The following is a 27,267-nucleotide window of genomic DNA, read 5'->3' as shown; positions in this document are numbered from 1 at the left end:
GAGGAATCATTAAAACACTACCTAGATAAAATGCAATATTTATTTAAATTAATGAAGTAGTTGCTTAATCTGTTAAAAAAAGTAAATGACACCAAAAAAATTTGCAAAAAATTAAGCTTTGTTATTTAAGAAATTTAATTAAATTACTTGAAATGAAACCTATTGAATAATAAAAGAACTTATTTTCTGAACTTTAAAATGAATGGAAGTACTGAAATTCATGTACTCACTTGACAGGTTGCTACCTCCTCCTTAAGAGTGTTAGAATCACCTATGAGTAATATAGGATCTGGCTTATCAGGAGCCTGTTGTGCTGTCAGAGTATTGGTACAGCTTCCAATTGGGAAAAAAATCTGGCTTTTCCGAGAGCCTGAAGTCAGTGAAACCTCGTGGCAATAAGACTGAAGAAATGCCCGGACTCCATCAATCCCCACAAACTGGGAGATGGGAGCGCCATCAAAATGCACACTTCCATTGTCACAAAACTGAGAATTTTTCCACCTGCGAAGTCTGAGTGCCAATAACACAAGGAGGAAGGCAAGGAACAAGCAGGAGACAAAAGCCACTGCAGTCACCAAGTAGAAGGTGAGATCTGACTGTGGGTCTTCAGATACAGGGACGCTGCTCATATCAGTCAGCATGTCAGGGATGCTGTCAGCCAAGACCACAGTGACAGTGACTGAAGCCGACATTGGAGGCTGCCCATTGTCCTTCACTAAAACCACCAGGCTTTGCTTGAGGGCATCTTTCTCCAGGAAGAAGCGGGCTGTCCTGATCTCTCCCGTGTGGAGCCCCAGAGTGAAGAGCCCTGGCTCAGTGGCCTTGATCAGCTGGTAGGAGAGCCAGGCATTCTGGCCAGAGTCCGCATCCACAGCCACCACCTTAGTGACCAGGTAGCCTGGCTCAGAGGAGCGAGGGGCCAGCTCTATCCCCGTGGAGCCATCAGTGGGAGGGGAGGGATACAGGATTTGGGGAGCATTGTCATTCTGATCCAGGATGAAGAGAGTCACTGAGACATTGGAGCTGAGTGGTGGAGAGCCTCCATCCTGGGCTTTGACCAGGAAATTAATCTCTTTAATCTCTTCATAATCAAAGGAGATCAAGGCATAAACAACCCCAGTTTCAGAGTTAATAGAAAGGTAGGATGAAAGAGTAGAATCGCCAACACTTTGATCAATGATTGAAAAAGTGATCGTGGCGTTTTCCATGCAGTCAGGATCACTTGCTTTCATGTAGTAAACAGATGCTCCTCTGATGTTATTCTCAGTTACATAAGAGGTATATTGTATGTTATTGAAGACTGGGGCATTATCATTTATATCTGAAATTTCTACAAAGAACACCATAGTAGTTGATAATGGAGGGTTCCCTTTGTCTGCAGCCATGATAGTTATACTATAATTTGATGTTTCTTCTCTGTCGAGCAGTCTGTCAGTCATCAAATGGTAATAGTTATCAAAGGATTTCTCTAAGTGGAAAGGAAGAGTTTTAGGAACTGAGCACAAGACTTCTCCATTCTCACCCGTATCTCTGTCTTGTATGTTTAGTAGAGCAACCACAGTTCCTGGAGAGCTTCCTTCACTGACTGAACTGAAGAAGGTAGTGATAGTTATCTTGGGAACATTGTCATTAATGTCAATAAGGATGATCAACACTTTAGCCCTGTCGGAGAGACCTCCATTGTCCTTTGCTTGAACTTCCATTTCATGTAATGCATCTTCTTCATAGTCCAACTTCCCTGTTGTTGATATCTCCCCATTTCTAGAGTTTATTTGAAAGAGTTGTGATGCTTTTTCCTTTATTTTTAGGAATGAATAAATCACCTCAGAATTTGTTTCTTCATCGGCATCTGTAGCATTTACAGTAAGCAGCAGAGAGCCTATGGAAACACTTTCCAAAACACTCACTTTATAGAGACGTTGGTTGAAAATGGGTGCATTATCATTTGCATCAAGAACTGTTACATAGATTTGGAGAGTGCCAGACCTCACTGGATGCCCACCATCAGTGGCCGTTAGGATGAGTGAGTAAACTGCTTCCTCTTCTCTGTCCAAAGATTTCTCTAACACCAGTTCTGGAAATTTGTCCTTATCAGAGCTGCTCTGTAGTTTCAGGGAGAAATACCTGCTGCTGCTCAGATGGTAGTTCTGAAGGGAGTAATCTCCAGTGTCAGAATCCTGAGCTTCTTGCAAGGCAATACGAGTCCCTACAATGGCCGTTTCACTTATTTTAAGATCTAAGCGTTCCTGGGTGAAAGTTGGAGCATTGTCATTTATATCTGTGATTTCAATTTCTACAGTGAACAGTTTCATTTTATCCTCAACAAGGACTTCAAGACTTAAAACACACTTCTCTTCCCACCTGCATATTTCTTCTCTGTCTATCCTTCCAGAGACATATAACTGGCCATTCTTAGAATTCAAAGTAAAATATTGAAGCATACCTTCAGAGATGATGCGAACTCTGTTGTCTGACAATTTCTTGGAACCCAGTCCCAGGTCCTCTGCTATATTTCCAACGAAAGAGCCTTTGGGGACTTCTTCAGGGACTGAGTAGTGGAGCTGCCCATAATTTGTCTGCCAAATGGCAATAAAAGCAAACCAGAAGCAGCCACTGTGTTGTTGGAGTCTCAGCGCAGCTGCCATTTCAAAGAATTACCTTTGGAACGTCTACCTATTTCTCTTTCTCGTGGCAAAGGATCTTGTAGCAAAGAACCAGAAAATCCTTTTGTTAATCTATACTGTTTCACTGAGAGAGAGGACGTGTGCCAGTTTAGCTGCCTTTCTAGCAATGTGTAACACTCAAGAACTTACCCTGCATCTTTCGTTTCAGTTTGCTTTCTCATTGGTAAACAGCGGCGCCCAGAGTCTCAACCAAAAACTGCAATGGCTAAAGTCATACAAAAGGCAAAGACAGCCTAGTTGACACTTTTAAGCAGTTTACTTCCTGCATGTGTGGATAACTATCTACAAAGAAAGCATAAACAAACCAAGCATATTAAAAAGTATAAACCAGAAAAGTCTTTTAATAAACTTGTAACTTCTGTTCTATGAGAAATAGTTGATTTTTTACAAAATACCTATTCCACAGAATTCTTTGTTTTCAATATTAGTAAGTAAATGTATCCTTTGTCTTTATCTGGAGAAATAATATTACCAACGCATATTTAATGTTGTATTTAATGAGATTTTCTTTGCTTTGTTTATTTGCTTTGCTTCAGTAAAGGATCACTGTAGCTAACAGAACATTAAGGCGGCTTAGCTGGGAATAAATCACTTTGAAAATTTACTTGTGAGTAACCATATATAGGATTGTACTGTAAATTAAAGTAACATTCCAAATATCACCATTTCATTGTGTGTAACTTAAAACATTATTTCAGTAAAATCAGGCAGCCTTCCTGATCATTTCATTCCTGGCCTATTCACTACAGTACTTTAGTTCAGACATTTCAGAAGCAATATATATTTTTCATTTCTTACCACATATAACTTCAATAAATTAGAAATATAGTTGCTTTTATTGCCATATTGTCTTTAAAACCTCTACCCAGGTAGAGGAAAGGACTTGAATTTGAAAGATAATAAGCATTTTGCTTCCATATCTGGAATGAGCATACCAGGAGGACAACAAAATGAAGATTTCGGCCACAATTTCACTAAGTAAAAGAGTTTATTTGCAACATGGTTAACTACTTAACTGACAGCCTCTCTTACAGTCTGCAACTGTAGGAGCTGGGAAAGAATTTTCTGCTACCTACCTTGGTCCGACAACCTTACCTTGACTCTGGTCCTAGGAGCCAACTCCTACAGGCCAGGGGGGGGGCTTTGGCCCCCACAATAAAATATAATAATAATAATAATAATAATAATAACAATAATAATATTTATATTCCACCCATCTGGCTGGGTTTCTCCAGTCACTCTGGGGAAAATATTTGAGGGGGCTGGATCCCCACAAAGTTGATGGGCATTCCCGTTCAAATGGTATGTGTGCTCTGCATCATGTGATTGATTATGCAGGGCAGGGCCTACCTGGACCCTCACAGTATTTTATTCAAGTTGGTACCCCTGACCTCTGATCAACTGAAAAAGTTTGCTGTTTCTTGCCTATGCACAAGGTGTGCTGGGAAGATTCTGCCAGGGCCATCTGCCTGTAAGGTGTTTTTTTTTTGTTTTTTTTTTTTGGAGGGGTGTGTGTGTGAATAGCCCAAGCATTTTCCAAGAGTGCCACTCATCTGAGGTCCCCAAAAGTCACTGGAAGGCTGGGTTAGATAAGCAATTCTTAATGTTTTGGGTGTTTTTGATTTCCACCTTCACTGAATCTGCTGGTAATATCTTGTTTGTCTAGATATGGGGTTGTCAACCTGGTCCTTACTGCCCACTAGTGGGCGTTTCAGGATTCTAGGTGGGCGGTAGGGGGTTCTATGGCACAAGCTGAATCCTTCTTCCATCGAGCTCTGGTGGGAGATAAGGAAAGTTTACCATCAAGAAAGATGCATTAGTGGGTGATAGGTATAAAAAGGTTGACTACCCCTGGCTTAAGAAAATGACTTGCTTAATTTGGAACAAATACACACTCAATAGTGCAGAGTTGACAAAAATAACTCACTTCAAGGCTGATCAGGGAACAAGAGTCAAAAGATTCCCACTTCACTTGCAAACAGCTAACATTATACTGCCTGAGATATTGTGGGTTTCTCCAGGGTTTCTTCAGAGAGGAGACTTTTCAAGCTTTTCTGGCGATTATATGGATTGCACCTGAGATCTTTTGTACACAAAGCATATGCTGGGCTACAGTCTTTTAGTTTATTTCAGTTTAAATCCAAATACCCTGGTTTTATTAAGTTATGCATCAGAAGCAATTATCTGATTATGTCATTTCCTTCTTGCTAGCTGCTTATAGTTAAACTCATGTTTACCTTCTTAGTTTAACTCCTTACAGTTAAAATATTGCTTTGTTGCGTAACAGAAATAATTTTTACCCTTACTAACCATATGGTTGTGAGCATTTAAAACATTGCCTTTAAAATATGGTTCTACGTCTCATTCAGACATTCAAAGAAGTAGAAATGCTGGTGTACCTCCATCCACATTTATTAGATAATGCTGATTCCTCCATCCTTTTTTAAAATTAAAAGATCACGGGAATCATGAATGAAACGTCTAGAACACAGGGTGTAGGAGCAGATGTTACTGTACACAGGCTAGAGCCTGTTTTACATGTTCAGTCATGGTAATGATTGTGGTGAACAGAGATTCCTTCACATCCCACCAGAGTTGTATCTGAAAAATGCCATCCAGAGCAGCTGGTAAGCAGCAATGGAGCTTATTCATCTGCAATTTACAAGAATCCTCAATGATCCAGTATGACTTATTCCCAAATAATTTCATAGAAAAATGAATTGAGTGATGGATTGCTTATAGGACTGGAAGTTCCTGTGGCCCCGTGTAGAACCTTTTGCTGGAATTAATTTTCACTATTGCAACTTAATGTTATTTGCAGCTTAATATGTGTCCGTATAGTTAAAGCTACGGTTTTCCCAGTAGTAATGTATGGAAGTGAGAGCTGGAACATAAAGAAGACTGATCGCCGAAGAATTGATGCTTTTGAATTGTGGTGCTGGAGGAGACTCTTGAGAGTCCCATGGACTGCAAAAAGATCAAACTTATTCATCCTTAAAGAAATCAGCCCTGAGTGCTCACTGGAAGGACAGATCCTGAACTTGAGGCTCCAGTACTTTGGCCACCTCATGAGAAGAGAAGACTCCCTAGAAAAGACCCTGATGTTGGGAAAGATGGAGGCCACAAGGAGAAGGGGATGACAGATGATGAGATGGTTGGGCAGTGTTCTTGAAGCAACTAGCATGAGTTTGGCCAAACTGCGGGAGGCAGTGAAGAACAGGTGTGCCTGGGGTGCTCTGGTCCATGGGGTCACGAAGAGTCGGACACAACTGAACAACTGAACAACAATGTCCCCCCTCTATATTCAACTCTTGTTTCCCACTACAGCATCAGCCCAGAAGTAGTGAATTGGGTTCAGGTGGTAAAAGAAGAGAAGATCCCAGCAGCCTTGAAGGAGGCACCTCTGAGACCACTCCTTAAAAATATATGGATGATTCCCCCCCCCCCCGGCAATTGGCCAGTTGCTAATCCCCCTTTCTTGGGCAAGTGGCTTTACTAGACAGTGGCTTCTCAACCCCAGACATGCCTGGATGAAATGGATTATTTGGATCTATTTCAGTCTGAATTCTGTCATGGTTTGGCGGCACTTTGGTCACCCCAACAGAAAACATGTGCTAGGAGAGGAACACATGGAGTGCAATCCTGTTGATTCTCCTGGATCTCTCAAAGGCTATCAATTTGATGTATCAGTTATAGTACTTCTGAATCATCTTCTGGTTTGGGGGCATTATGTCCTCTTGGTTCTGTTCCTGTCTGTCAGGTTAGTCCCAAAAGGTTATACCGGAGTACTTCTGTTTCACTCCACAACATTTATCCTATTGAGTAACATGTACCCAGCTGTAGGAGGAAATTATCTGGAGATGATAATGAGGCATCATCACTATGCTAACGACACCCAGCTCTATTTCTCCTCTTTGTCTAGTGTAGATGACACAATGAATGTTCTTAAAGGTGCTTGGTATAGTAATGCGTTGGATATCGGCTAATAAACCAAAGCTCAGTCCAGACAAAAATAGATGTTTTGTTGGAAGGCAATGAAGTTGATTAGTGATTCAGTGTTCATCCTGTTTTGTATAAAGTTGCTTTCCCCAAAAATATCAGCTTTTCATTCTCTCTGCATTAGGATGGAAAAACCACTGGTGGGAGTGGGGTGAGAGTGAGAATACTGACACCATTTCATTCATGTGTAGAAAAAATATATAAATATAGAATATAAATAAATGAAAACTTCCATGCCTCTGACATTATGAACAGCACTACTGATTTTGCTGTTACAAAATGATAGTAATAGAGTTCCATAACATGGAAATAACACCATCCACAAACCTTGATACCAATAAAACTTAACAATGGTAAAATAGAATAAAATTCACTAAATAAATAATGCAAGATGTCTGCCAGTGGAACCCCACGTGCAGCTGCAATGTAGCTGAGGTGCATTTTTTGCTATAAAGCAAGGTTTATATTGCCATCCCACAAATGCTGACCCACTGCCAGTGCCCACCCATCCAGAATCTGTAGCATACTGCAACAATAAAGCAATTTTAATATTCATTCCTGCCCTGCTAACTACGGGTGCTCCCTGTGGTTGGACTGCTCTTCTGTCAGATGATCATTATGATGGGGAGAAATGGGGCAATGAAGTGTCTGGGCATGTCAGTTTAGTCCAACATGGAGTTAAAGATTTAAAACGTGAAACTTTTAAAACTCTCGATTAAGATCCAGGCAGTGGAACTAGTCTTCTTTTACTTTCCCGAAAAAGCATGTGATAGAGTAGAATGTGAGGTATCAAATGCAGTCATGAAAAAATGAACTTTGGTGTTGCGGATACACAAAAGCTCAGCTGCATTTTAAGAGGGTCTTATTAGAGAGTCTAGAGATTTTTTTTAATAGCCAAAGCACATACCAAATTGACAACTTCACCAACCATCTTGCTGACCACATATGAAGTTGTTGCTTTATTCTTGAGCCCCTACTCCTGTGCTTCCCATATTCAGCCCATCACTTTCCGCTACAACTGGTTCAGCTATCTATCCCCTTACCTAAAATTCTCTAGGCATCTCCCACCTTGACTACTGCTACGTTTTACTCTCTGGCTTGGACTTTGAAGCAGATGAATAGCTCCCTGTTTCTTCTTCTTATTTAAATACTGTTATGAGTTTGGAGGGAGGGGAAGGCTGTATGTCTTGCCCCCCCCCTAATTAATGGATCCAGCATGGATTCAATTCCTGGAATAGCTAGGCTAACTTCCTGGTGAGATAATGGTATGGACCTTTAAGGTATGGACCTCTAAGGTAACAAAGGAAGTGTCTCTGTGCCGCATGACAAAGGGTGGGCTTCCGTCCCTCAACAAACCAGTAGTTAGAAAGATAAAGTCCAGAATTGAGAGTTTAGTTGTGTGAGCTGGAAGGTAGAAGAGAGTCTGCAGGCTGAGAAGCTGGGATATAGAGTTATGCCTGATTTCTGGTTGAATCCAAGGTTTGGCTATGGTGGAAGCAAAACCCCTCCATCATAGGCTCAGGTTGTATATATGTGTAAATGAACAATATATCATAAAGACACCACAGTCTCCACTGCTCCTCATTCCAAAAGGAAACATGAACCCTGGGTAAGCACCTGGAATCCATGGAATCTCACACTGCTTGGAGATTGAGGTGGCAGCAGTACATATGAAGATCCACTTTTATTTAAACCCAAACATTAAACAAAGGAAATGTTCTTAAGAAGTGTGTTAAACTTAGATGAAATGAGAAACAGCAAATTACAGTGTGAATTAAGTCAAAAAGGCAAAATTATCTTCAAGATGATCAAGATTTTTGAAGGTTTCAGTTCTTATAGTGATTCTTACAGAAACACTTGTTCAGCTGCAGTGAATTTATTATTGAACATTAAATAAAGGGTAAAAATAATTCAACTAGATAAATATTATATTGACATAAGGTTTCATAAAACCTTTTCAAAGTTTAGTGAAAGCAAAACATACCTGTTCGCAGCTCTGCCCTTCCTTATTGATATTTGAATCATTAGCAGTAAACAGAGGTCCGGAGATTTGAGAAGCCTGATGTCCTGTCAGTGTGTTTGTGCAGCTTTCAATGGGGAAAAAAATCTGACTTTTCCGAGAGCCCGAAGTCAGTGAAAACTCATGGCAATAAGTCTGAAGAAATGCCCTGACTCCATCAATGCCTACAAACTGTGAAACAGGAACCCCATTTAAATTTACACTTCCTGTGTCACACAACTGAGAATGTCTCCACTTGCGAAGCCTTAGTACCAATAATACAAGGAGGAATGTGAAGAACAAGCAGGAGACAAAAGCCACTGCAGTCACCAGGTAGAAAGTGAGGTCAGACTCAAGACTGATAGGAGCTGAGATGGTGCCCAGATCAGTCAGCATGTCAGGGATATTGTCAGCCAGCACTACAGTCAGAGTGGCTGAAGCAGAGAGAGGTGGTTGCCCATTGTCCTTGACTAAAACCACCAGGCTTTGCTTGAGGGCATCTTTCTCCAGAAAGAATCGGGCCGTCCTGATCTCTCCTGTGTGGAGCCCCAGAGTGAAGAGCCCTGGCTCGGTGGCCTTGATCAGCTGGTAGGAGAGCCAGGCATTCTGGCCAGAGTCCGCATCCACGGCCACCACCTTAGTGACCAGGTAGCCTGGCTCAGAGGAGCGAGGGGCCAGCTCTATCCCAGTGGAGCCATCGGTGGGAGGGGAGGGGTACAGGATTTGGGGAGCATTGTCATTCTGGTCCAGGATGAAGAGAGTCACCGAGACATTGGAGCTGAGGGGTGGAGAACCTCCATCCTGGGCCTTGACCAGGAAATTAATCTCTTTAATCTCTTCATAATCAAAGGACCGTAGGGCATAGATTACTCCAGTCTCAGAGTTTATAGAAAGGCAGGAGGAGAAGTAGGTGTAACTCGTCTCACCTTCAGTGATTGAATAAGTAATTTTGCCATTCATCTCCCAGTCAGGATCACTTGCTTTTAGTGTTAAAACAGATGCTCCAGCTGAAGTATTTTCTGTAATTGAAGTAATATAGGACTTCTTTTTAAAGGTGGGTGGATTGTCATTTTTATCTAATATTTTCAGCTGAATAGTGGTGGTTGTGGAGAGAGGAGGATTTCCTTTATCTGTTGCAATAACTGTGACATTGTAATTAGGTACATCTTCTCGGTCCAGGGCTCTGCCAGTCACTAAACTGTAATAATTATCAAACGTTTTCTCTAAATGAAATGGCGGGTTGCCAGAGATGGAGCATGTAACCAGCCCATTGTCTTCTGAATCCCTGTCTATTACTTTTAGCAGTGCAATTACAGTTCCTTCTGGGCAGTCTTCACTCACAGCATTAGTAAGAGATGTGACTGCAATTTCTGGTGCATTATCATTTACATCAGTAATAGCCAACAAAATATTTGCTCGACCCGATAAGCCTCTTCCATCACGAGCTTGAACCTCCATTTCATACAAAGCACATTCTTCAAAATCTATCTCCTGCCTCACCCTTACTTCTCCAGTTCTCGGATCCAAATGGAAACTATTTGAAGCCTTTTCTGATACCTGCCTGAATGCATATGTTATCTCTGAATTAATGCCTTCATCCAAATCAGTAGCATTGACTGTTACAAGCAGGGAATTAACAGGGATGTTTTCTGCAGTGGTCACTTTATAAACAGATTCTGAAAAAACTGGTGCATTGTCATTTGCATCTTCAACAGAAACTTTGATGTGTGCAGTTCCAGATTTGACAGGATTCCCCCCATCACTGGCTGTAAGGATTAAGTCATGGAAAGCTTCTACTTCTCGATCCATAGCCTTTTCCAGTACTAACTCAGCATATTTGGCTCCACTTGCTGTCATTTGCACATCAAGAAAGAAGTGTCTGTTAGGGCTGATTTGATAGCTCTGTAAAGAGTTCACTCCTAAGTCTGGGTCCTGTGCATCTGGAAGAAGGAATCGGGATCCCACAGCTGTATTTTCTCGGATATTTAGCTGCAATGTCTCCACTTGGAATGCTGGTGCATTGTCATTGATATCTTCGATTTCAATTTCTACTGTATAGACTTTTAGCTGCTCCTGAATAAGAATCTCCAACTTCAAAATACAAGTTAACAGACGTCCACATATTTCTTCTCTGTCTAGTCTTTCATTAATATATAAATGGCCATTTTGGAAATTGAGGGCAAAATATTGTGTCCTACCTTCTGCAATAATCCGGACACCGCCAAGGAAGAGTTGCTTCATATCCAATCCCAGATCCTGTGAGATATCCCCAACAAAAGAACCTTCCTGCTGTTCCTCGGGAACTGAATAATGGATCCGTCCAGCAACTGCCTGAAAAACAGCTAGCAGCACAAGGCAGGATGACTGTCTCCTTCTGTCCAAGAGTCTTTGTATACAAGCCATTTCAGCCTCTGCCAGGTCCTATCAGTCCATAGATAACAGGCACCACTGCTTAAACTAGGTTCTCTAAATTGACTAATGTGCCTATTTTAGACTTCCTTTTCTTTTCCATCAAACAAGATCCTCCTTTTTTCTTTTAGGTCAGAGATTATAATAAACGTTTCGTGTTTTTTTTGCATCTCGGTGGTCTATCTGGTTCAATCCAGTTTCTCTCCTTATTGGTGAACAGTGACACCCAATGGATCAGTCAGTAAATGCAGTGTTTTAAAAAAGTTTTACAAAATAACATTTCATTCCTTTTTATTTAATAATAGGTATAAAAACAAACTTCCATTAACATACTGCACCCCGTCTAGAAAGCTCAATGGAGATTGCATGAGCACCACAGTGGATAGGTAACACAGTGTACCTCCTCATCAGCAGGATTGTGTCAAAAGTAATCAGTGACTATTGATCTAATGACAATTTCCACCTTTTTTTTTTAGTCAACCTAATTCAGAATACAATCACATGGTTTTTTTTTTGTTTTTTTTGAAGTGTCTTCTCCCAATGTGGGAGTAGGGTTGCTGGAATGAGGGAGGGAAGGAGGGAGGGAGCTGTGTGTGTGTGTGTGTGTGTGTGTGTGTGTTTGGAGATGTGGGCTCAGATTTTACGCTACATAGCCTTGCCTACGCCTTCACTCAGAGGTAACCTGCTGGTGGATATTTAGTGTGTAGGGTGGACAGATCCTGAAGCTTAGGCTCCAATACTCTGGCCACCTCATGAGAAGAGAAGACTCCCTGGAAAAGACCCTGATGTTGGGAAAGATGGAGGGCACAAGGAGAAGGGGACGACAGAGGACAAGATGGTTGGACAGTGTTCTCGAAGCTACCAACATGAGTTTGACCAAACTGCGGGAGGCAGTGGAAGAATGGAGTGCCTGGCGTGCTCTGGTCCATGGGGACACGAAGAGTCGGACACGACTAAACTACTAAACAACAAGAAGCGTGGTAGAAGACAGCAGTCATTTAGTAGTGAGGGAAAAGCACTCTGCACCTGCTCAAATGTGCTTTTCTTCCCATATTACAGGTTCAGGTCTGCTATTGAAGACAGATTCTTAGACTAAGTTCTGGAGGGCCCTTACACAAATTAAGTCAGGGAAGACAGAGGCAAGAATAGTTTGCCTTAGAAAGAAAGAGAGGGAGTTACTGGAGGAGGGAAAATGCAGAGTGGCCGGTGAGTTGTGCTGATATTGGACTAGTTGTTTATTATTATGCTTTGCTTCTCCTTCTTTGTAAAATGGGGCCTCTAGCCTCTTTGACAGCCCTGTTACCAAAGGAGGGCTTATAAAATTGACAATCAATTAAACATGTTGAATGTACTGTAGGTGTGCTATGTGTATTTGACTGTCATCGGTTATCTTATTTGGAACCACCTGCTTGCATGCACTTTTAATTTTTCTTTTTGTTTTGTAACACCTTTGAATCTGAATTTTGTTAGGCCACCTTTGCCCTCTGGATCATTATGCTAAACTAGCCTCACCCACTCATGCACAACAATGCATTGAATGCTATATGGTCTACAACTTTGTGGGGTCACTTTCAGCTTCTGCAGCCTGAATCATAGAATCATAGAATCATAGAGTTGGAAGAGACCACAAGGGCCATCCAGTCCAACCCCCTGCCAAGCAGGAAACACCATCAAAGCATTCCTGACAGATGGCTGTCAAGCCTCTGCTTAAAGACCCCCAAAGAAGGAGACTCCACCACACTCCTTGGCAGCAAATTCCACTGTCCAACAGCTCTTACTGTCAGGAAGTTCTTCCTAATGTTTAGGTGGAATCTTCTTTTTTGTAGTTTCAATCCATTGCCCCGTGTCCGCTTCTCTGGAGCAGCAGAAAACAACCTTTCTCCTTCCTCTATATGACATCCTTTAATATATTTGAACATGGCTATCATATCACCCCTTAACCTTCTCTTCTCCAGGCTAAACATACCAGCTCCCTAAGCCGTTCCTCATAAGGCATCGTTTCCAGGCCTTTGACCATTTTGGTTGCCCTCCTCTGGACACGTTCCAGCTTGCCAGTATCCTTCTTGAACTATGGTGCCCAGAACTGGACACAGTATTCCAGGTGAGGTCTGACCAGAGCGGAATACAGTGGTACCATTACTTCCCTTGATCTAGATGCTATACTCCTATTGATGCAGCCCAGAATGCATGGGCAGGGTGCTTGCAGGGATGCCCTCTCAATCCCTGCCCATCTTGGCTGTTGAAATTGAGCCCGGGGGTTGACTGGATGTCTCCAAGCAGCAAAAATCTTTATTTTTATTTTTGCATGAAGGAGTGGGACTTGCTGACTCAAAGAAATTGGTGTGGGCACTACTGAAAAAGCCAGCCCTGGACAAATTGGCTTGTAGCAACTATTGCCAAGTCACAAGTAGCTGCTTTTTGGGAAGGTGATTGAAAGAGTTGTGGTGGAACAACTGCAACATTCCTGGATGAGAATGGTTTTCTGGATCCATTCCAGTCTGGTTGATGCCTGGGTTCAGAACTGAATAAGCCTTGGTCTCTCTGATAGATGACAATCCTTGATTCTTTTGCTTGATATCTCAGCAGCTTTCAGTACCATTGATAAAGTGCACCAGTGAAGACATCTTGGACCCTGCCCCCCTCTGGTGTGTGCAGCAATGTGCAAATGTGACTTGAAATGTAGCTAGGAAAATCTACCTCACTGTGTTTTAAGCTGCTAGTGTTTACATAGCCTTAGTGTACACCAACAGAAAGGCATGGCAGACAAGGATGGTATAAAATTCACTAGCTCCCAGGGGATTAGCAATCTGCCCTTCCCTCCTTCAATGTCCTCTCTACCCAAGCACAGGCATCTCATCTTAAGAATCATAGCCAGTAGTGGTTAAGAGCAGTGGACTTGTAATCTGGTGAACCGAGTTCGCATCCCCGCTCCTCCACATGCAGCTGCTGGGTGACCTTGGGCTAGTCACATTTCTCTGAAGTCTCTCAGCCTCACTCACCTCACAGAGTGTTTGTTGTGGGGGAGGAAGGGAAAGGAGATTGTTAGCCACTTTGAGATTCCTTCAGGTAGTGATAAAGCAGGATATCACATCCAAACTCTTCTTCTGTTCTTCATAGTGGGAAAGAATCCATTTTTATATTGTGTTGCATTGCTGTCAAATGGCTAGTGGAGTGCAATTAGATTCAGGTTTGGTGGTCATTCTCAGCTTCAGGTTTTGGAGGGCCCTTGGGCAGGACCTTGCTCAGTAAGCCCACCTGCTCCCCATTCCCATAATCACCAGGTGCTACTGCTTTCCCCCAAGCCAGAAAGGACAGGATAGTCTTCTGGTCATTGCATGGTCTGACCTGACCTAAGGTACAACCATCTACTAACTAAACCCAGTTCACTAATATATGGAGACTTTTCTTTTCAGTTCTGGTGCCTCAGTTGTGGTCCAGGAGAGTTTTTGTAATGATAGTAGAAAAGAAGTGTTTCAAAAGTGGGGAAGGCAAGAAGTTAAGGAAATGCCAGCAGAGAACTGAAACCAAGGATAGATCAGTTGTAGGCAGAGTTATTGAATGTTAAGGAAAGTTACTTTGTTTGCAGCAGCAAATATTTCAGTTGCCTGCTCTATTTATTTAAAACCACCTTTCATCAGAGATTTCAAGACAATTTAGAAAAATTAGAACAAGTAGAACAATAATAAATACACCCAGCCCTTGCCTCCTCCAGCTGTGTTCAATGACCAGAGGGAGAGGTGAGCAGTGGCAGCTGTACATTTCCCTCCCTCCTGTCTCTGTTCATTGACTCAGAGACAGCATCCAAACAAGAAAGGAGAAGCACCTGGAATTGGAGACCTCAGGGATGGCTCGTGGGCCCCTTGCTGTGGCCCAATAATGCCAGTTCCCAATGCCAACTTGACTTAGGATAGTTTAAGCAGCTACTTGCCAAGAGTAGTGAACCTCTCCCTGGTGATATTGATAAATCCCACCCAGTAACGAACCTAAATGCCATCTATTAAGGAAATACTTTAATAGGACCTCTTGACTGCAAGTATTTGTTCCTTTATGCCCATTTCTTTCCCATTACCTGCCACTAAAAAAATCAGCCACAGTCCCTAGACAGCAAATAAACTGCAAAGAATTGGGGGGGGGGGGGGCAGAGGCGCAGTGCCACTCTCTGGAGTGCAAATCAACAAATCTTTGGTAGCGTATTACTGAAAATACATGGCTGAACCCTTGTAAATTAAATACAAATCCGCTTTGCACAATTCTTAGCTCAGTGCCCAATGAGCTCTGCAGACTGTGTCACATTCAACTTGTTTCTGTTTTGTACATTGTAAAATGTGAGCAATCATAATTTTAGAAAATGAAACTCACCTGCTCAGAGTTTTGTTGTACTCTATCAGTGCTTGGATCTTCAACAGTTAATAAAGGACCTAAATTATCAGCAGGTGGATGAGATGAGAGAATATCTGTACAACTTCCAATTGGAAAAACAATTTTATTGTTTTGGGAGCAGGTCGTTAGTGAGCCATCAGGGCAGTAAGACTGAAGAAAAGCCCGGACACCATCAATGCCCACAAACTGTGAAACAGGTACTCCATTGAAATTTCCAAATCCTGAGTCACACACTTGTGAGTTTCTCCACCTATAAAGTCTAAAAGCTAGTAACAAAAGCAGAAAGGTGAAGAACAAGCAGGAGACAGCAGCTACTGCAGTCACCAGGTACGAAGTGAGCTCACCATCAGATTGTGAGTCTTCAGATACTGAGATGCTGCTCAGGTCTGAGAGGATTGCAGGGATGGTGTCAGCCAGCACCACAGTCAGAGTGGCTGAAGCAGAGAGAGGTGGCTGCCCATTGTCCTTCACTAAAACCACCAGGCTTTGCTTGAGGGCATCTTTCTCCAGGAAGAAACGGGCCGTCCTGATCTCTCCCGTGTGGAGCCCCAGAGTGAAGAGCCCTGGCTCAGTGGCCTTGATCAGCTGGTAGGAGAGCCAGGCATTCTGGCCAGAGTCCGCATCCATGGCCACCACCTTAGTGACCAGGTAGCCTGGCTCAGAAGAGCGAGGGGCCAGCTCTATCCCCGTGGAGCCATCGGTGGGAGGGGAGGGGTACAGGATTTGTGGAGCATTGTCATTCTGGTCCAGGATGAAGAGAGTCACTGAGACGTTGGAGCTGAGTGGTGGAGAACCTCCATCCTGGGCCTTGACCAGGAAATTAATCTCTCTGATCTCTTCATAGTCAAAGGAGTGTAGGGCATAGATTGCTCCAGTTTCAGAGTTAATGGAGAGGTAGGTAGGAAGGAAGGAATTTCTGACTTTAGTCTCATGCTCACTTAGCTGAGAGTAGGTCCCATTGAGCTCATTGGAATTCACTTCTGAGTATACTTTCTTAGCATTGGGCTGCACAATATCTCTTTCGGTGATAGAGTAAATTATTCTGCCATTTCCCTCACAATCAGAGTCATGTGCCTTCAAAATAGTAATGAATTCACTTCTGTGGCTGTTTTCCTCAAGATAAAAAGTGAATGCTGTATTTTTAAAGGTGGGTGGGTTGTCATTTTCATCTAATATTTCTAGCGGGAAGTAAGCAGTTGTCGAGAGGGGAGGAATCCCTTGGTCACTTGCTATTATTGTGATGTTATATTCTGAGACCTTCTCCCTGTCAAGGACACTTGCAATCTCCAAGTTGTAATAATTGTCAAATGCTTTCTTCAACAAAAACGGGAGTCCTTCTGGTATGGAACATGAGACCTCTCCATTTCCCCCATCATCTCTGTCATTTATATTTATAAGACCTATTACAGTTCCTGGAGGAGAACTTTCTGCAACCTTGCTGAAAAGTGGTGTAATTGCAATCTCTGGTGGATTGTCATTCGCATCCGTGACTCTTATGACTACTCTGGCGCGAGTAGACAAGCCAGCCCCATCTTGTGCTTGGACCTCCATTTCATGTGCTATAGATTCCTCAAAGTCAATATTCCCAATGACTGATATCTGCCCTGTTGCGGAATCCAAGTGGAATATTTTGGAAGCTTTGTCTGAAATTTTTCTGAATGAATACGTTACCTTTGAGTTCATTCCCTCATCAAAGTCAGTTGCGTTCAGAATTAACACGTGCGACCCTTTAAGCATGTTTTCCATAACGTCCGCTTCATACAGAGGCTTACTGAAAACAGGAGCATTGTCATTTACATCTGCAACAGCAACACGGATTTGCACAGTACCGGACCTGGCAGGTTCTCCTTTGTCAGCCGCAGTGAGAATGAGTTGGTGCACTTTTTGTTCTTCTCGATCCAACAGCTTTTCAAGGACTAGTTCTGCATATTTGATCCCATCAACTCCAGTTTGTACATCCAAGGAAAAGTGTCTGTTGCTACTGAGATGGTAGCTCTGGAGAGAATTAGTCCCTAGATCTGGATCCTGAGCCCCTGGTAAAAGAAACCTTGCCCCAGGACCTGAGTTTTCAGCAATTGTTAATTCAAACTCTTCTACAGGGAAGCTGGGTGAGTTGTCATTAATATCAGTTATTTCAACTTTGGCCATAAAAAACTTCACTTTATCCTTCACAAGAATCTCAAAATTTAACAGACATTTTTCTGCCTGGTGGCAAATCTGCTCCCTATCAATTACTTCCTTGATAAACAAATGTCCATTTCTCAAATCAAGTGAAAAATATTGCTTCATACCTCTGGAAATTATCCGGGTGTCTCCACTTGATAACTCCTTTAGGCTCAGTCCAAGATCCTTTGCAATATCTCCTACAAAAGAACCTTTCTCCATTTCCTCAGGAATCAAATAATGGATTTGCCCAGAAGCTGCCTCCCAGGCCATCACCAGCACAAAGCAAAGCACACTATTCTTTTGATAGCATAGAATCATTCCAGCCATTTCCAGGTAGACTGTCAGATTGTTGTGCCCTTATTGTCCAGTTTGGACCTTACAAAGGTTCCAAACGCTGCCTAGATGTTTCCTCCTGGAAATCCAGACTTGCTGAACGTGAATGTGAGCTTTGTGTATTCTTTGCCGAATGAGAGCAGAACAGGGATTTGTAGTTCTTGGCTTATGAGCAAACAGCGACACTTAGAGGTTCAATGAATAATTACACCAAGTTTTAGTCCTTCCTTAGTGTTTCCCTGGGGGGGGGGGGGGGGGAGACTTCAAACAAAACCCAATAAAATTTTAGATAATAGTCTATTATTCCTAAGGAACGTCAAATAGCAACTAGTCATGTGTACCAAATTGCTTTACAATTTTTAGGTCAACCTATGGAAAGATGCTGTTATATTAATTGTTCTGATCTGCCTCCCAATTTCATGCCTATGATGCTCCAGGTGGGTATGTTTCTTACATCTGATGAACTGGGCCACAAAACCATAATGAAGGGGCCACAAAACTGTTTTTTTTTCCTGCAACAAGCTAACAGGACAAGCCCTCTGAATATGTTTCCCTATTGTTCCTATTTCTCATCAGTAATAGTAATAATGATTTTATGATTTATACCCCACTGATCTAGCTTGCTTGCCCCAGAGTATTGAAAATAAACACTGAGCATGCAATAAATCCATATATAATACTGGGAGAAAGCAAGTGAGAGGGGACAGATTTTGAACTATGTAAACCATCTTTTTTTAGTTTTCTATTTTCATTATCAGTTGTAGAAGGGGAGTGTGTTTAGTAAAACAGTGGATTTTTAAGTGTTGTACAATGCATAAGTGGACTTCATAAAGAAAGATTCTGAAGCGAGTGATTATATTGCATGATCCATGGGGATTAGCGGGGTTAGGATCCAGCAGATCTCCGGCTGAGCCAAGAGGCTACCCTGGCATAACTCCCCATCCTCAGCTCAGACGAATATATGCTGGTGTATCTCCCCCTTCCAGGCCCAGCCAGGACCCAGGCGGCTGAGCCAAGCCAGACAGATCTTAAACTGGTTTAAGTCCTGGAAAGTGGGCACGGAAAGGGCACGGTGGGGGAGGAGCCAGGGGGAGGATTTAGGCTGGATCCTAAACTCATTGAGTATGGTCAGATAACCCAGGTTAGCAAAGTAGGTTGGCAAGAAGGGTGATGTAACACAAACACCTGTTTCCAAGGCTTGTTTTCCCTCTGGCAGGCTTAGATGTGCTTCAGAATGGAGTTTGGCTCTGGCATACTTTACCCCGGCTTAACTTCTCACCAGGTTTTTATGTATAGGATTGCCTTCACCCTAACCCTGCCTATCTATTACTATTGGTTCTCTGAGAGCCAGTGTGGTGCAGTGGTTAGAATGTCAGACTAGGACCTGGGAGATGCAGGTTCGAATCCCCGCTTGGCCTTGAAGCTCACTGTGTGACCTTGGCCATTCACAGTCTGTCAGCCTAACCTACCTCACAGGGTTGTTGTGAAGGCAAGATAGGAAGGAAGAGAACTATGTATGAGCTCCTTGCGCTCCTTGGAGGAAAGTGGGATACAAATGAAATAAATGAATAATACTTTCAAATAAAAGAAAGAAAATGAATTTTAGTTTCCCCCCAAACAAGGGAAGAATACAGGATTGATATTTAACCTTCTTGGGGCACATTTCAAATCCTGATAAAAGTCAGAAATATCCAAACATTTGCTGGCATATCTGGCATATCAGGATTTGTGTAGTGCCCCCAAAAAGGCGAAATCATATTTAAAGAAGACTAGTTAAACCCCTTGTTGAATCAAATGCAATAGGACAAAATAAAATTTATATCGACTTGGACACCTAGCAATTGTCAGAATAATGTTATTGTCAAAATTCCTGTTCCTGTTCCAGAACTTACCAACCTCAATGTCTCCCAAACAATTTAAGATCTGGCCAACTATGCTCAGTAAATATATACATGGGGGTAAAAAGCCCAGTCAACAATCAGATTCTGTAGATTACACATTTACTTTGATGCACTTCAGATTAGACATTTATGTTCCTTAATAATAAAGATGGCAAACCTTGTGTAGGCATAGAGTTATTGCACCCATCTTATAGAGCAATTCCATTTCTCCCAAGAGAACCAATTTCTTTACAACTTTCTATCTCTTCCCTGCAGGTGGCTCTCACACTGAGAGCCAGTGTGATGTTGAGAGCCAGTGTGGTGTAGTGGTTAAGAGCGGTAGTCTCGTAATCTGGTGAACCGGGTTCGTGTCTCCGCTCCTCCACATGCAGCTGCTGGGTGACCTTGGGCTAGTCACACTTCTCTGAAGTCTCTCAGCCCCACTCACCTCACAGAGTGTTTGTTGTGGGGGAGGAAGGGAAAGAAGAATGTTAGCCACTTTGAGACTCCTTCAGGTAGTGATAAAGCAGAATATCAAATCCAAACTCTTCTTCTTCTCAAAATCTAGAACTTATTACAGCTAAATCCCTTTGAGAAACAGATCCCAGAAGTGCACTAAAAACTGGTTTCAGTGTAATCAATTAATGCACTTCCTGTTAGATCTGGGGATAGCAGCCCAGGCAACCTGCTGTTCTGTGGGAAATATGTTTTTGTTGGGAACCAAGACCATGTGAACTAGGCATTGCAGCCACAAAAGATGAAATTGTGGGTAAAAAAACTTTTTGCTCCTTGGCAGTCCATATATGATAAATTCTTTAAAACAGATACCTAAATGGTATTTTACTCCCATGAAAGTTTTCAGAATCACTAATACAGCAAGCTCACATTGCTGGAGATTATGTGGTGAACTTGGGACTTACCTTCATATGTGATGGCAGTGGCCAATGGAACAAATATTTTTGTCAAGTGTATTCTTGGACATTATACTTACCACAGGTTAACCTTTGCAGATAGCACAATTTTTAGCTGTGTTAAGCTTTTCTGATGGTCCTAAAGAAGATGTGTGGTTTAAAGATCTAATACTCCTACTAGTGGCTACATACTTGGAAGCAGAACACAAATGGTGGACTCCGGAGGGTATATTGCTAAACTCATAGGTGTGTCTGGAAAATTGTTTAATCAAAAAATTCACATGTCAAATCAGAAAATGAAATAGACTTTGCTTTCCTAGACTGATTGCATGATCCTTACTTATACGGACAGATATATATTTTATTTCATGGGAATGTATATTTTTACCTGTTTCTTCATTGTAGGAGATTATGGCATTAACTTGGAAACCCAGCAAATATCTTAAGGCTTAAATATTAAGGTCGTGAATACTTCATTGTTTATGTAAGAATTGACACATCTCTTAACCTGTGGTTGACAAGGGGAGTCTACGTCAACAGGTAGCCATTGTGGAGGTTCTTCAGTTCAGTGTGGAACCCAGCATAATAAATTAAAATCTTTGTAAGCCTGGGAGATAGGCAAACAGAGGGCTGCTACTTAGGAGTAAGATTCTCCTGAGAGTCTGGTGAGTTGAAGGACTGTTTAGTCCCAGAAAAGTGGATGGTGCTTTAATTGGCTTTATTTTGCATGGACAGGCAGAGACACCCCCCCCCCCAACCCCAGGCGACACCCGAGTGGAATAATGAATACAGACAACATGTTATGGGATTAAAATTGGCCACAACTTTATTAAAGCTTCAGATGTAAGGAGGCCTTGGCTTAGGCATTGGGCGTTTATCCTTCCCAGTCCCCGGCTGGGGATCTGGGGAACATCAGGGTTATCCAGAATGTGTGGGGATTGAGCTGGCTCTGGAAAACATCTGCTCAAGCAGAGCCCGCCCCTTATTTCGCTGCAGTCACAGGGGAGAGCAATGACAACCTATTGACACATGGCCATTGACTCCCCTCAAAACAACCCCTTTAACCAGGGGCCAACTTACCTGGCCATCTCTCTCCTGGCAATGCTTCCCCAGCTGGGATTGGATAACTGGCAGAGGTAGGCGACAACCTCCAGGTGTCCAGCCTTAGGTGGGTGGGGGGGGGTGTCTAGGCTGTACTGCTCCAAGGGGGATGTAATGGTTTTCTGTAACTTTTGCACTACATATCTTTCTTTTAAAACTCCATATTTTTCTGTCTTTCTAAACACTTTGTTTCATAACCAATGTGGTCTCAACTTTCTCACACTAAGAAGCTATGTCATATTACCTTAAGAGGCATCAGGGAAACCCCAGGAAATTAGGAGACTGATAAGGGATGGCCTTGTGGGAATAACCCCTTGTCACTACAGCACTTGGTAGCAATCCAGGAAATGTTCCAAGGACTTAACTGTGCCTTTGTTGTTTGATTGTTTGAAGACCAAGTTATATGGTGAAAGTTTGAAGGAGCTAGGTATATATAACCTGGAGAAGAGAAGAGGACATGATAGCTAATATTTGTATTTTCTATTTATGTTTTGTTAGTTGTATTTAGTCAAACCCTGCAAGTGAGTCCATTTCCTTACATTTTTTTCTGTAGGTACATCATAAAAGGTTCCCAGTCTTTTAAAAAGTCTCTATTGTCCTTATCTTGAAGTCTTTCAGTCAGCTTCACCATTTCAGCAAATTCCACCAGTTTTTCTTGCCATTGTTCTTTCGTTGGCATTTCATTGCTTTTCCACCTTTGAGCTAGTAGAGTTCTAGCTACTGTTGTAGCATACATAAATAATTTATTCTTGTCTTTTGGCAAATCTTGACCTGAAATGCCTAATAAGAAAGCTTCTGGTCTTTTAACAAAGGTTATCGTAAACATTCTTTTCATTTAATTATAAATCATATCCCAATAATTTTTAATTATTGTAGCCCCCTTGGATCACGGAGCAGCCCCTGGCAGTTGGACCTGGCACCACCTTTCCTTTTCTTTACATTTCCAACACTTATTAGAGCATGTTCTATACATTTTCGCATTTTCGCAGGTGTAATATAAATGTAAAGTGTGTATGTGTGTGTGTGTGTGTGTGTGTATAATTTTAACTTTATTATATTAGGGAATAAGATAATAGGCAGGAGAAGTGAATGTGTTATCAACCAGAAGGGGAAGTTGGGGGAAGTCGTGGAGGAGTGGGTAATTGGGAATATATTTTGTGATTATTTAATCAGCAGTGATTATGTTAAAAAAATTGTTAAAACTATTTTTTTTAAAAGAAAAAGGATGATAGCTGTCTTCAAATGTTTGAAGGCTTTTCACTTCCTTCTTTTTTGTGTCTTATCTTACTCTGTGCACTTGTAATTTTGTGCTTTTTATTATTTAATAAAGTGTGTGTGTGTGTGTGTGTAGGCAGCAGGGTAAGTTATAAAGTGTCCCAGCAGTTAGTAATACAAGTAGTTAATATAGTCAAACTGAATTATAGAAGGAAATTGACAGAATGCCTTCATTCTCCAGGTATCCTCTAAACTCACCTCCCAATGTTTCTTGTAAGGAAATGTCTCTAAATTATTACAACCACAATAGGTTGGTAAAGCAGATCAGGAGAATTTCTTCCCTCTGGCCCATGCCAGGTATGAAAACAGGCTATGGTTTGTGGCCTTGGCATCTGCCTTGCTGATGCCTGCTGCCCCACCCCAGGGATCCTGTTTCACAAAGCATTTCCATCCATAAATTTTAGAAAGTGATTTTATTATTGTATGAACATACAAAAATGATACTCAAATCTAGCAAACAATATGTAAAAGTACACATCATCTTTTTTATCTTCTCATAACAAAAAGATGACATTAACAGTGCATAAAAAGAAATATGTGCGTTCTATATCTTAAAACTAGCATGTTTCCCTGCTGATTCCAGTTGTATATAAATTGCACTCTTTCCTATCTAACTTCCTGTTTCACTATAATACTACTTGCCACTTCCTTTCATCCACAGACTTCAAAATGCTTCACTATTGTGATTTTTTGTACTTATAAGAATATAATACAATTCCCAAAACACAAAGGTTTACTGAAAATTCTATTCCAAAATGCACAACTACATAACCACAGGACTGTGAAACCACACTGTTATAATATAGTCTATAACTCCTGTTTTAGAGTGTTTACAGTAGCAGTTTATCATAGGCTGACAGCTGGGTTTAACACTAAACTGTCCCTTTCACTGTAGAGAATGGAGATCAGAATCAATTTGGTGTTAAATCCACCGGAGTAGTTCCAAATACCATAAATAAACCAACATTAAAGGCCAGCTTTAAAGAATGTGATTTAGCATAGTTTACATTGTTCTTTTCAAATACAGTATGCTTCATTCTTCCATTGCTGGAAAGAAGTACAGTATTGATTAGCTTGCAAAAAAAATTCTCAGCATCAGCCACAGATAGAGTTCGAAGCGCCCATTGTTCTAGGTGCATTTTGTGGCAGGGAATTTCGTTAGCGGGAGCAGTTTCAGAGCTCTGGGCGCAGTTCTGTGAATAAGATTTCAGATTAAAACTGCAGAGTGGAAGAAAAGGAGGACCTTTTTCTGCCTCCCTGCTTCCAGCTACTCTCTGAAGACTGGAGAAGAGACCCTCTTAAGAATATTAGGGGTGTGGGCAGGGGAAGGAATACACCGTGAACATAATATTTTAGCTGCAGTTTATTCATTTTCAGTTTTGTATTCTTCCTATACAAAAGCGCGCCTAGACATTTCATTGTTGCGCCCATAACCTAGGTTTAAGGTGCCTTTTAGCTCCTAGCTTTCATATCCCATTTTCTAACACTGGCCACAGATTATGGGTCAATTGCAGGAAAACAGGAATAGTTAAATTTCAGAGAAAACATGTGCACATGTATGTGCGTGCACACATGCAGTGTGTGTATGTGGACTCGACAACCTGGTTTGCACATAACACTAAGCTATGGTTTATTAATTTATGGTTCATTAAACTGCAGCTGTCTGTTAGGTGTGAACCCAACTCAACAGTTTAACTATGGTTAACCAAACCAAAATTTATAGCTGGTTTATATATCTTACTATTAACCACAGTGTAAGTGCCGCTACATGTCAGCCTGGACCTCCTCCCAAAGCTACAGAGCTGCAAGTGACGAGTGGCAAAAAAATTCAAACCATTCTCTAGGCTTGACTGCTCTTGCTTGTGCTTTTAACTGTTCTGTGATATAATAATCAAGTGAGCATCTCGATTGAGTTTAGTGTTATGTGCAAACTAGGCCAACGAAAGAAAAGTTGCTAACACAGATATAACTACAGGAAACGGTAGAATTGAGCATTTAGACAGGAAAGTGCACACACAGTGTAATTATGACTAGAAAATAAAGTGTAAATCCACTGAGAAATGGAAGTCCTATGTGCAAGCTTCACTGAAATAAATGGGAGAAATATTCTCTTACAAAGCTCCCATTCTTTTCAATGTCCCAGTGGACTATGTCCAGGCTCCCCCATCCCCTTACTGATCATACTCATTCATTTGTCTTGCTAGGTCTTCAAATGAAGCTACTGGATACTACTAACAGCTGCATTACAACCAGCAAACAGAATTGCTGAGAAATTGCTATAACCATTGAAAATATTTGAAGGAAAGCAGCAAAGCTAGTATAAAAATAAACTAAGGAATAAATACAACAATGAGCATGCAACAAAGTCACCTACATTTCTTTAACCAGCTAGACCAAAAGAGCAGGGGGCTATTGTAAAATCCTACAAAGCAGAATATAATTGTCTACTAGGTAAATGTATGTGGACAATCCAGTTACACATTCTCCTACATAAGCTCCATCGAAATGAATGAGAACAGCACAAGAGCATTTCTGTTCCTTTCTATTTTGCTTGCACAAGAGAGTTTCCTGGTATCTTTCTCTTTTAGGCAGAGGACCCGGTTTTTTTGCAGGCCAGGGGTCAAGTTTCTTGCATGAGACTTGATCATTTGGTTATTTGTCTTCAGAGAAAGAATGATGGGTGTAGTTGGTCATCTTCATCTATTGATAGGTAAGCCAGTCATTTTGACCACAGTTCATATTTGGCCCAGTTGCCTGATTAACAATGCAACCCGGGGCTCCAGATCTGGGGGCAGAGTCTTCAGAGAGAGATGCTCTAGCCTGCAAAGGACATAAAAAAAATGCATTGTGATTTTCTGAAAGCTGATGTGGTTTTCATTAGATAAATGCTGCCAAGGCATCAAGCTGCAGTAAGAAGAGTGTAATGAAATGCCATGCTTACCAGACAGGAACATAGCAAACGTTTTCTGAAAACCCAAAATATGAACTGTGTGATACAACAAAGTTGTACTGCCAAGGATGGTAGTACTATGAGTTTGCTGACAATCCAGTTTCTTTTCAGCTTGAACAAACTCAAGACAATGCCTGAGGTCATAGCAGGGAACTCATTATACCAAAAACAACTATATATTTTGTCCAGCAGCAGCTTTGTAGCATTTACGTTTGCTACTAACCTCCATTTCCAAGCCTTCTTCCCTTCATTAGAGCCACACAAATAGCTGTTAGCTTGTTAACACAATCTGTACCCTACTTTTCTATGAGGCAGCTCACAACATTTTCAATAAAACAAGAATAAAATCCAAAATCAGGACAGCAGCCCAGCTCAAAATAAATACAGCAGCTAAGAGCCTTTTGCCACAATTACTTACCAACAATCACCACAAAAATCATCTACAGCTAAGCCAAGGTTTGGCTTAGATGGTGGAGGAAAATGGCGAATAGCAGTTGATCTAGATGTGCAGGCAAATATGCATGAGAGGACACAACTCTTAAGGCATGCAAATAATGCTCAACATATTTTATCAGCCATATTTTGACCGCTATGGCAGGGAATGATTCCTTCCTGAAACCCTAAAAAGTGTTTGCAATGCTGGGCTAGAGGGACCAATGGTCTGGCTTGGTATAAGGCAGCTTTCTATGGACCTACTGAAGTTTTCCAGTGCTCTGCAAAGACAGTCCCAGCTTAATTCACATTATAGCAGTCTAATGTGGATATTACTTTGGTGTGGGTTACTGTTGCCAGAAAGGGCACGGCACAGAAAGGGAAACCAGTAGGAGAACACTTCAATCTCCCAGGACATTCTATAAAAGATCTCAAAGTAGCTGTCTTAATACAAAGGAATTTCAGAAATAGACTGGAAAGAGAAGTGGCTGAATTGCAACTTATCACCAAACTTAAAACCATGGAGAAACCTGGTCTAAACAAAGACATTGGATTCTTATCTCATTATACATAACAAAGCTATCTTTAGCCATCTCACCCCTTGCCTTTCCCTGTAAGACCAAATTGCAGTCGTTAACAGCCGTCAACAGGTTTTCCACACATATCAGCTGATCACCCATTCCCACCACCCTTCTGAGTAATACCCCTCCCCACTCCCTCACTATATTTAAGGGTCTGGTGACTTCCG

The 27,267-nt window shown here is 41.7% G+C and overlaps 3 protein-coding genes across 5 annotated transcripts in view; all 3 read right to left on the bottom strand.

Annotated features, from left to right (window-relative positions):
* Positions 1-179: 179 nt before the first annotated feature.
* LOC117049624 (fat-like cadherin-related tumor suppressor homolog) lies at positions 180-11,137 on the bottom strand. The gene is given in 2 exon segments (XM_033154425.1): positions 180-2,651; positions 8,668-11,137. Coding segments are annotated over 2 exon segments (4,890 nt in total). The 5' UTR covers positions 11,086-11,137.
* Positions 11,138-15,432: 4,295 nt separating this feature from the next.
* Positions 15,433-18,082, bottom strand: LOC117049623 (protocadherin gamma-A12-like). The gene has a single exon (XM_033154423.1). It carries the CDS (start codon positions 17,962-17,964, stop codon positions 15,433-15,435), a length of 2,532 nt encoding a protein of 843 aa, XP_033010314.1. The 5' UTR covers positions 17,965-18,082.
* Positions 18,083-25,359: 7,277 nt separating this feature from the next.
* Positions 25,360-27,267, bottom strand: part of LOC117049504 (protocadherin beta-16-like) — a 54,050-nt gene continuing 52,142 nt past the window's right edge. For all 3 annotated transcript variants that reach the window (XM_033154228.1, XM_033154229.1, XM_033154231.1), the window contains exon 2: positions 25,360-25,957. In XM_033154228.1, coding sequence (XP_033010119.1) covers positions 25,838-25,957 — 120 coding nt within the window. In that variant the 3' untranslated portion in view covers positions 25,360-25,837. The remainder of the gene's footprint in view (positions 25,958-27,267) is intronic.

This window comes from Lacerta agilis, chromosome 7, assembly GCF_009819535.1.
Source record: "Lacerta agilis isolate rLacAgi1 chromosome 7, rLacAgi1.pri, whole genome shotgun sequence".
In the NCBI taxonomy this organism is placed as follows: domain Eukaryota; kingdom Metazoa; phylum Chordata; class Lepidosauria; order Squamata; family Lacertidae; genus Lacerta; species Lacerta agilis.
Note: the sequence above shows the minus strand (reverse complement) of the source record. Positions and strands in the feature narration are given on the sequence as shown.

Coding starts and splice junctions, on each gene's coding strand:
- LOC117049623 (XM_033154423.1), bottom strand. CDS start 17,964: ATGGCTGGAATGATTCTATGCTATCAAAAGAATAGTGTGCTTTGCTTT.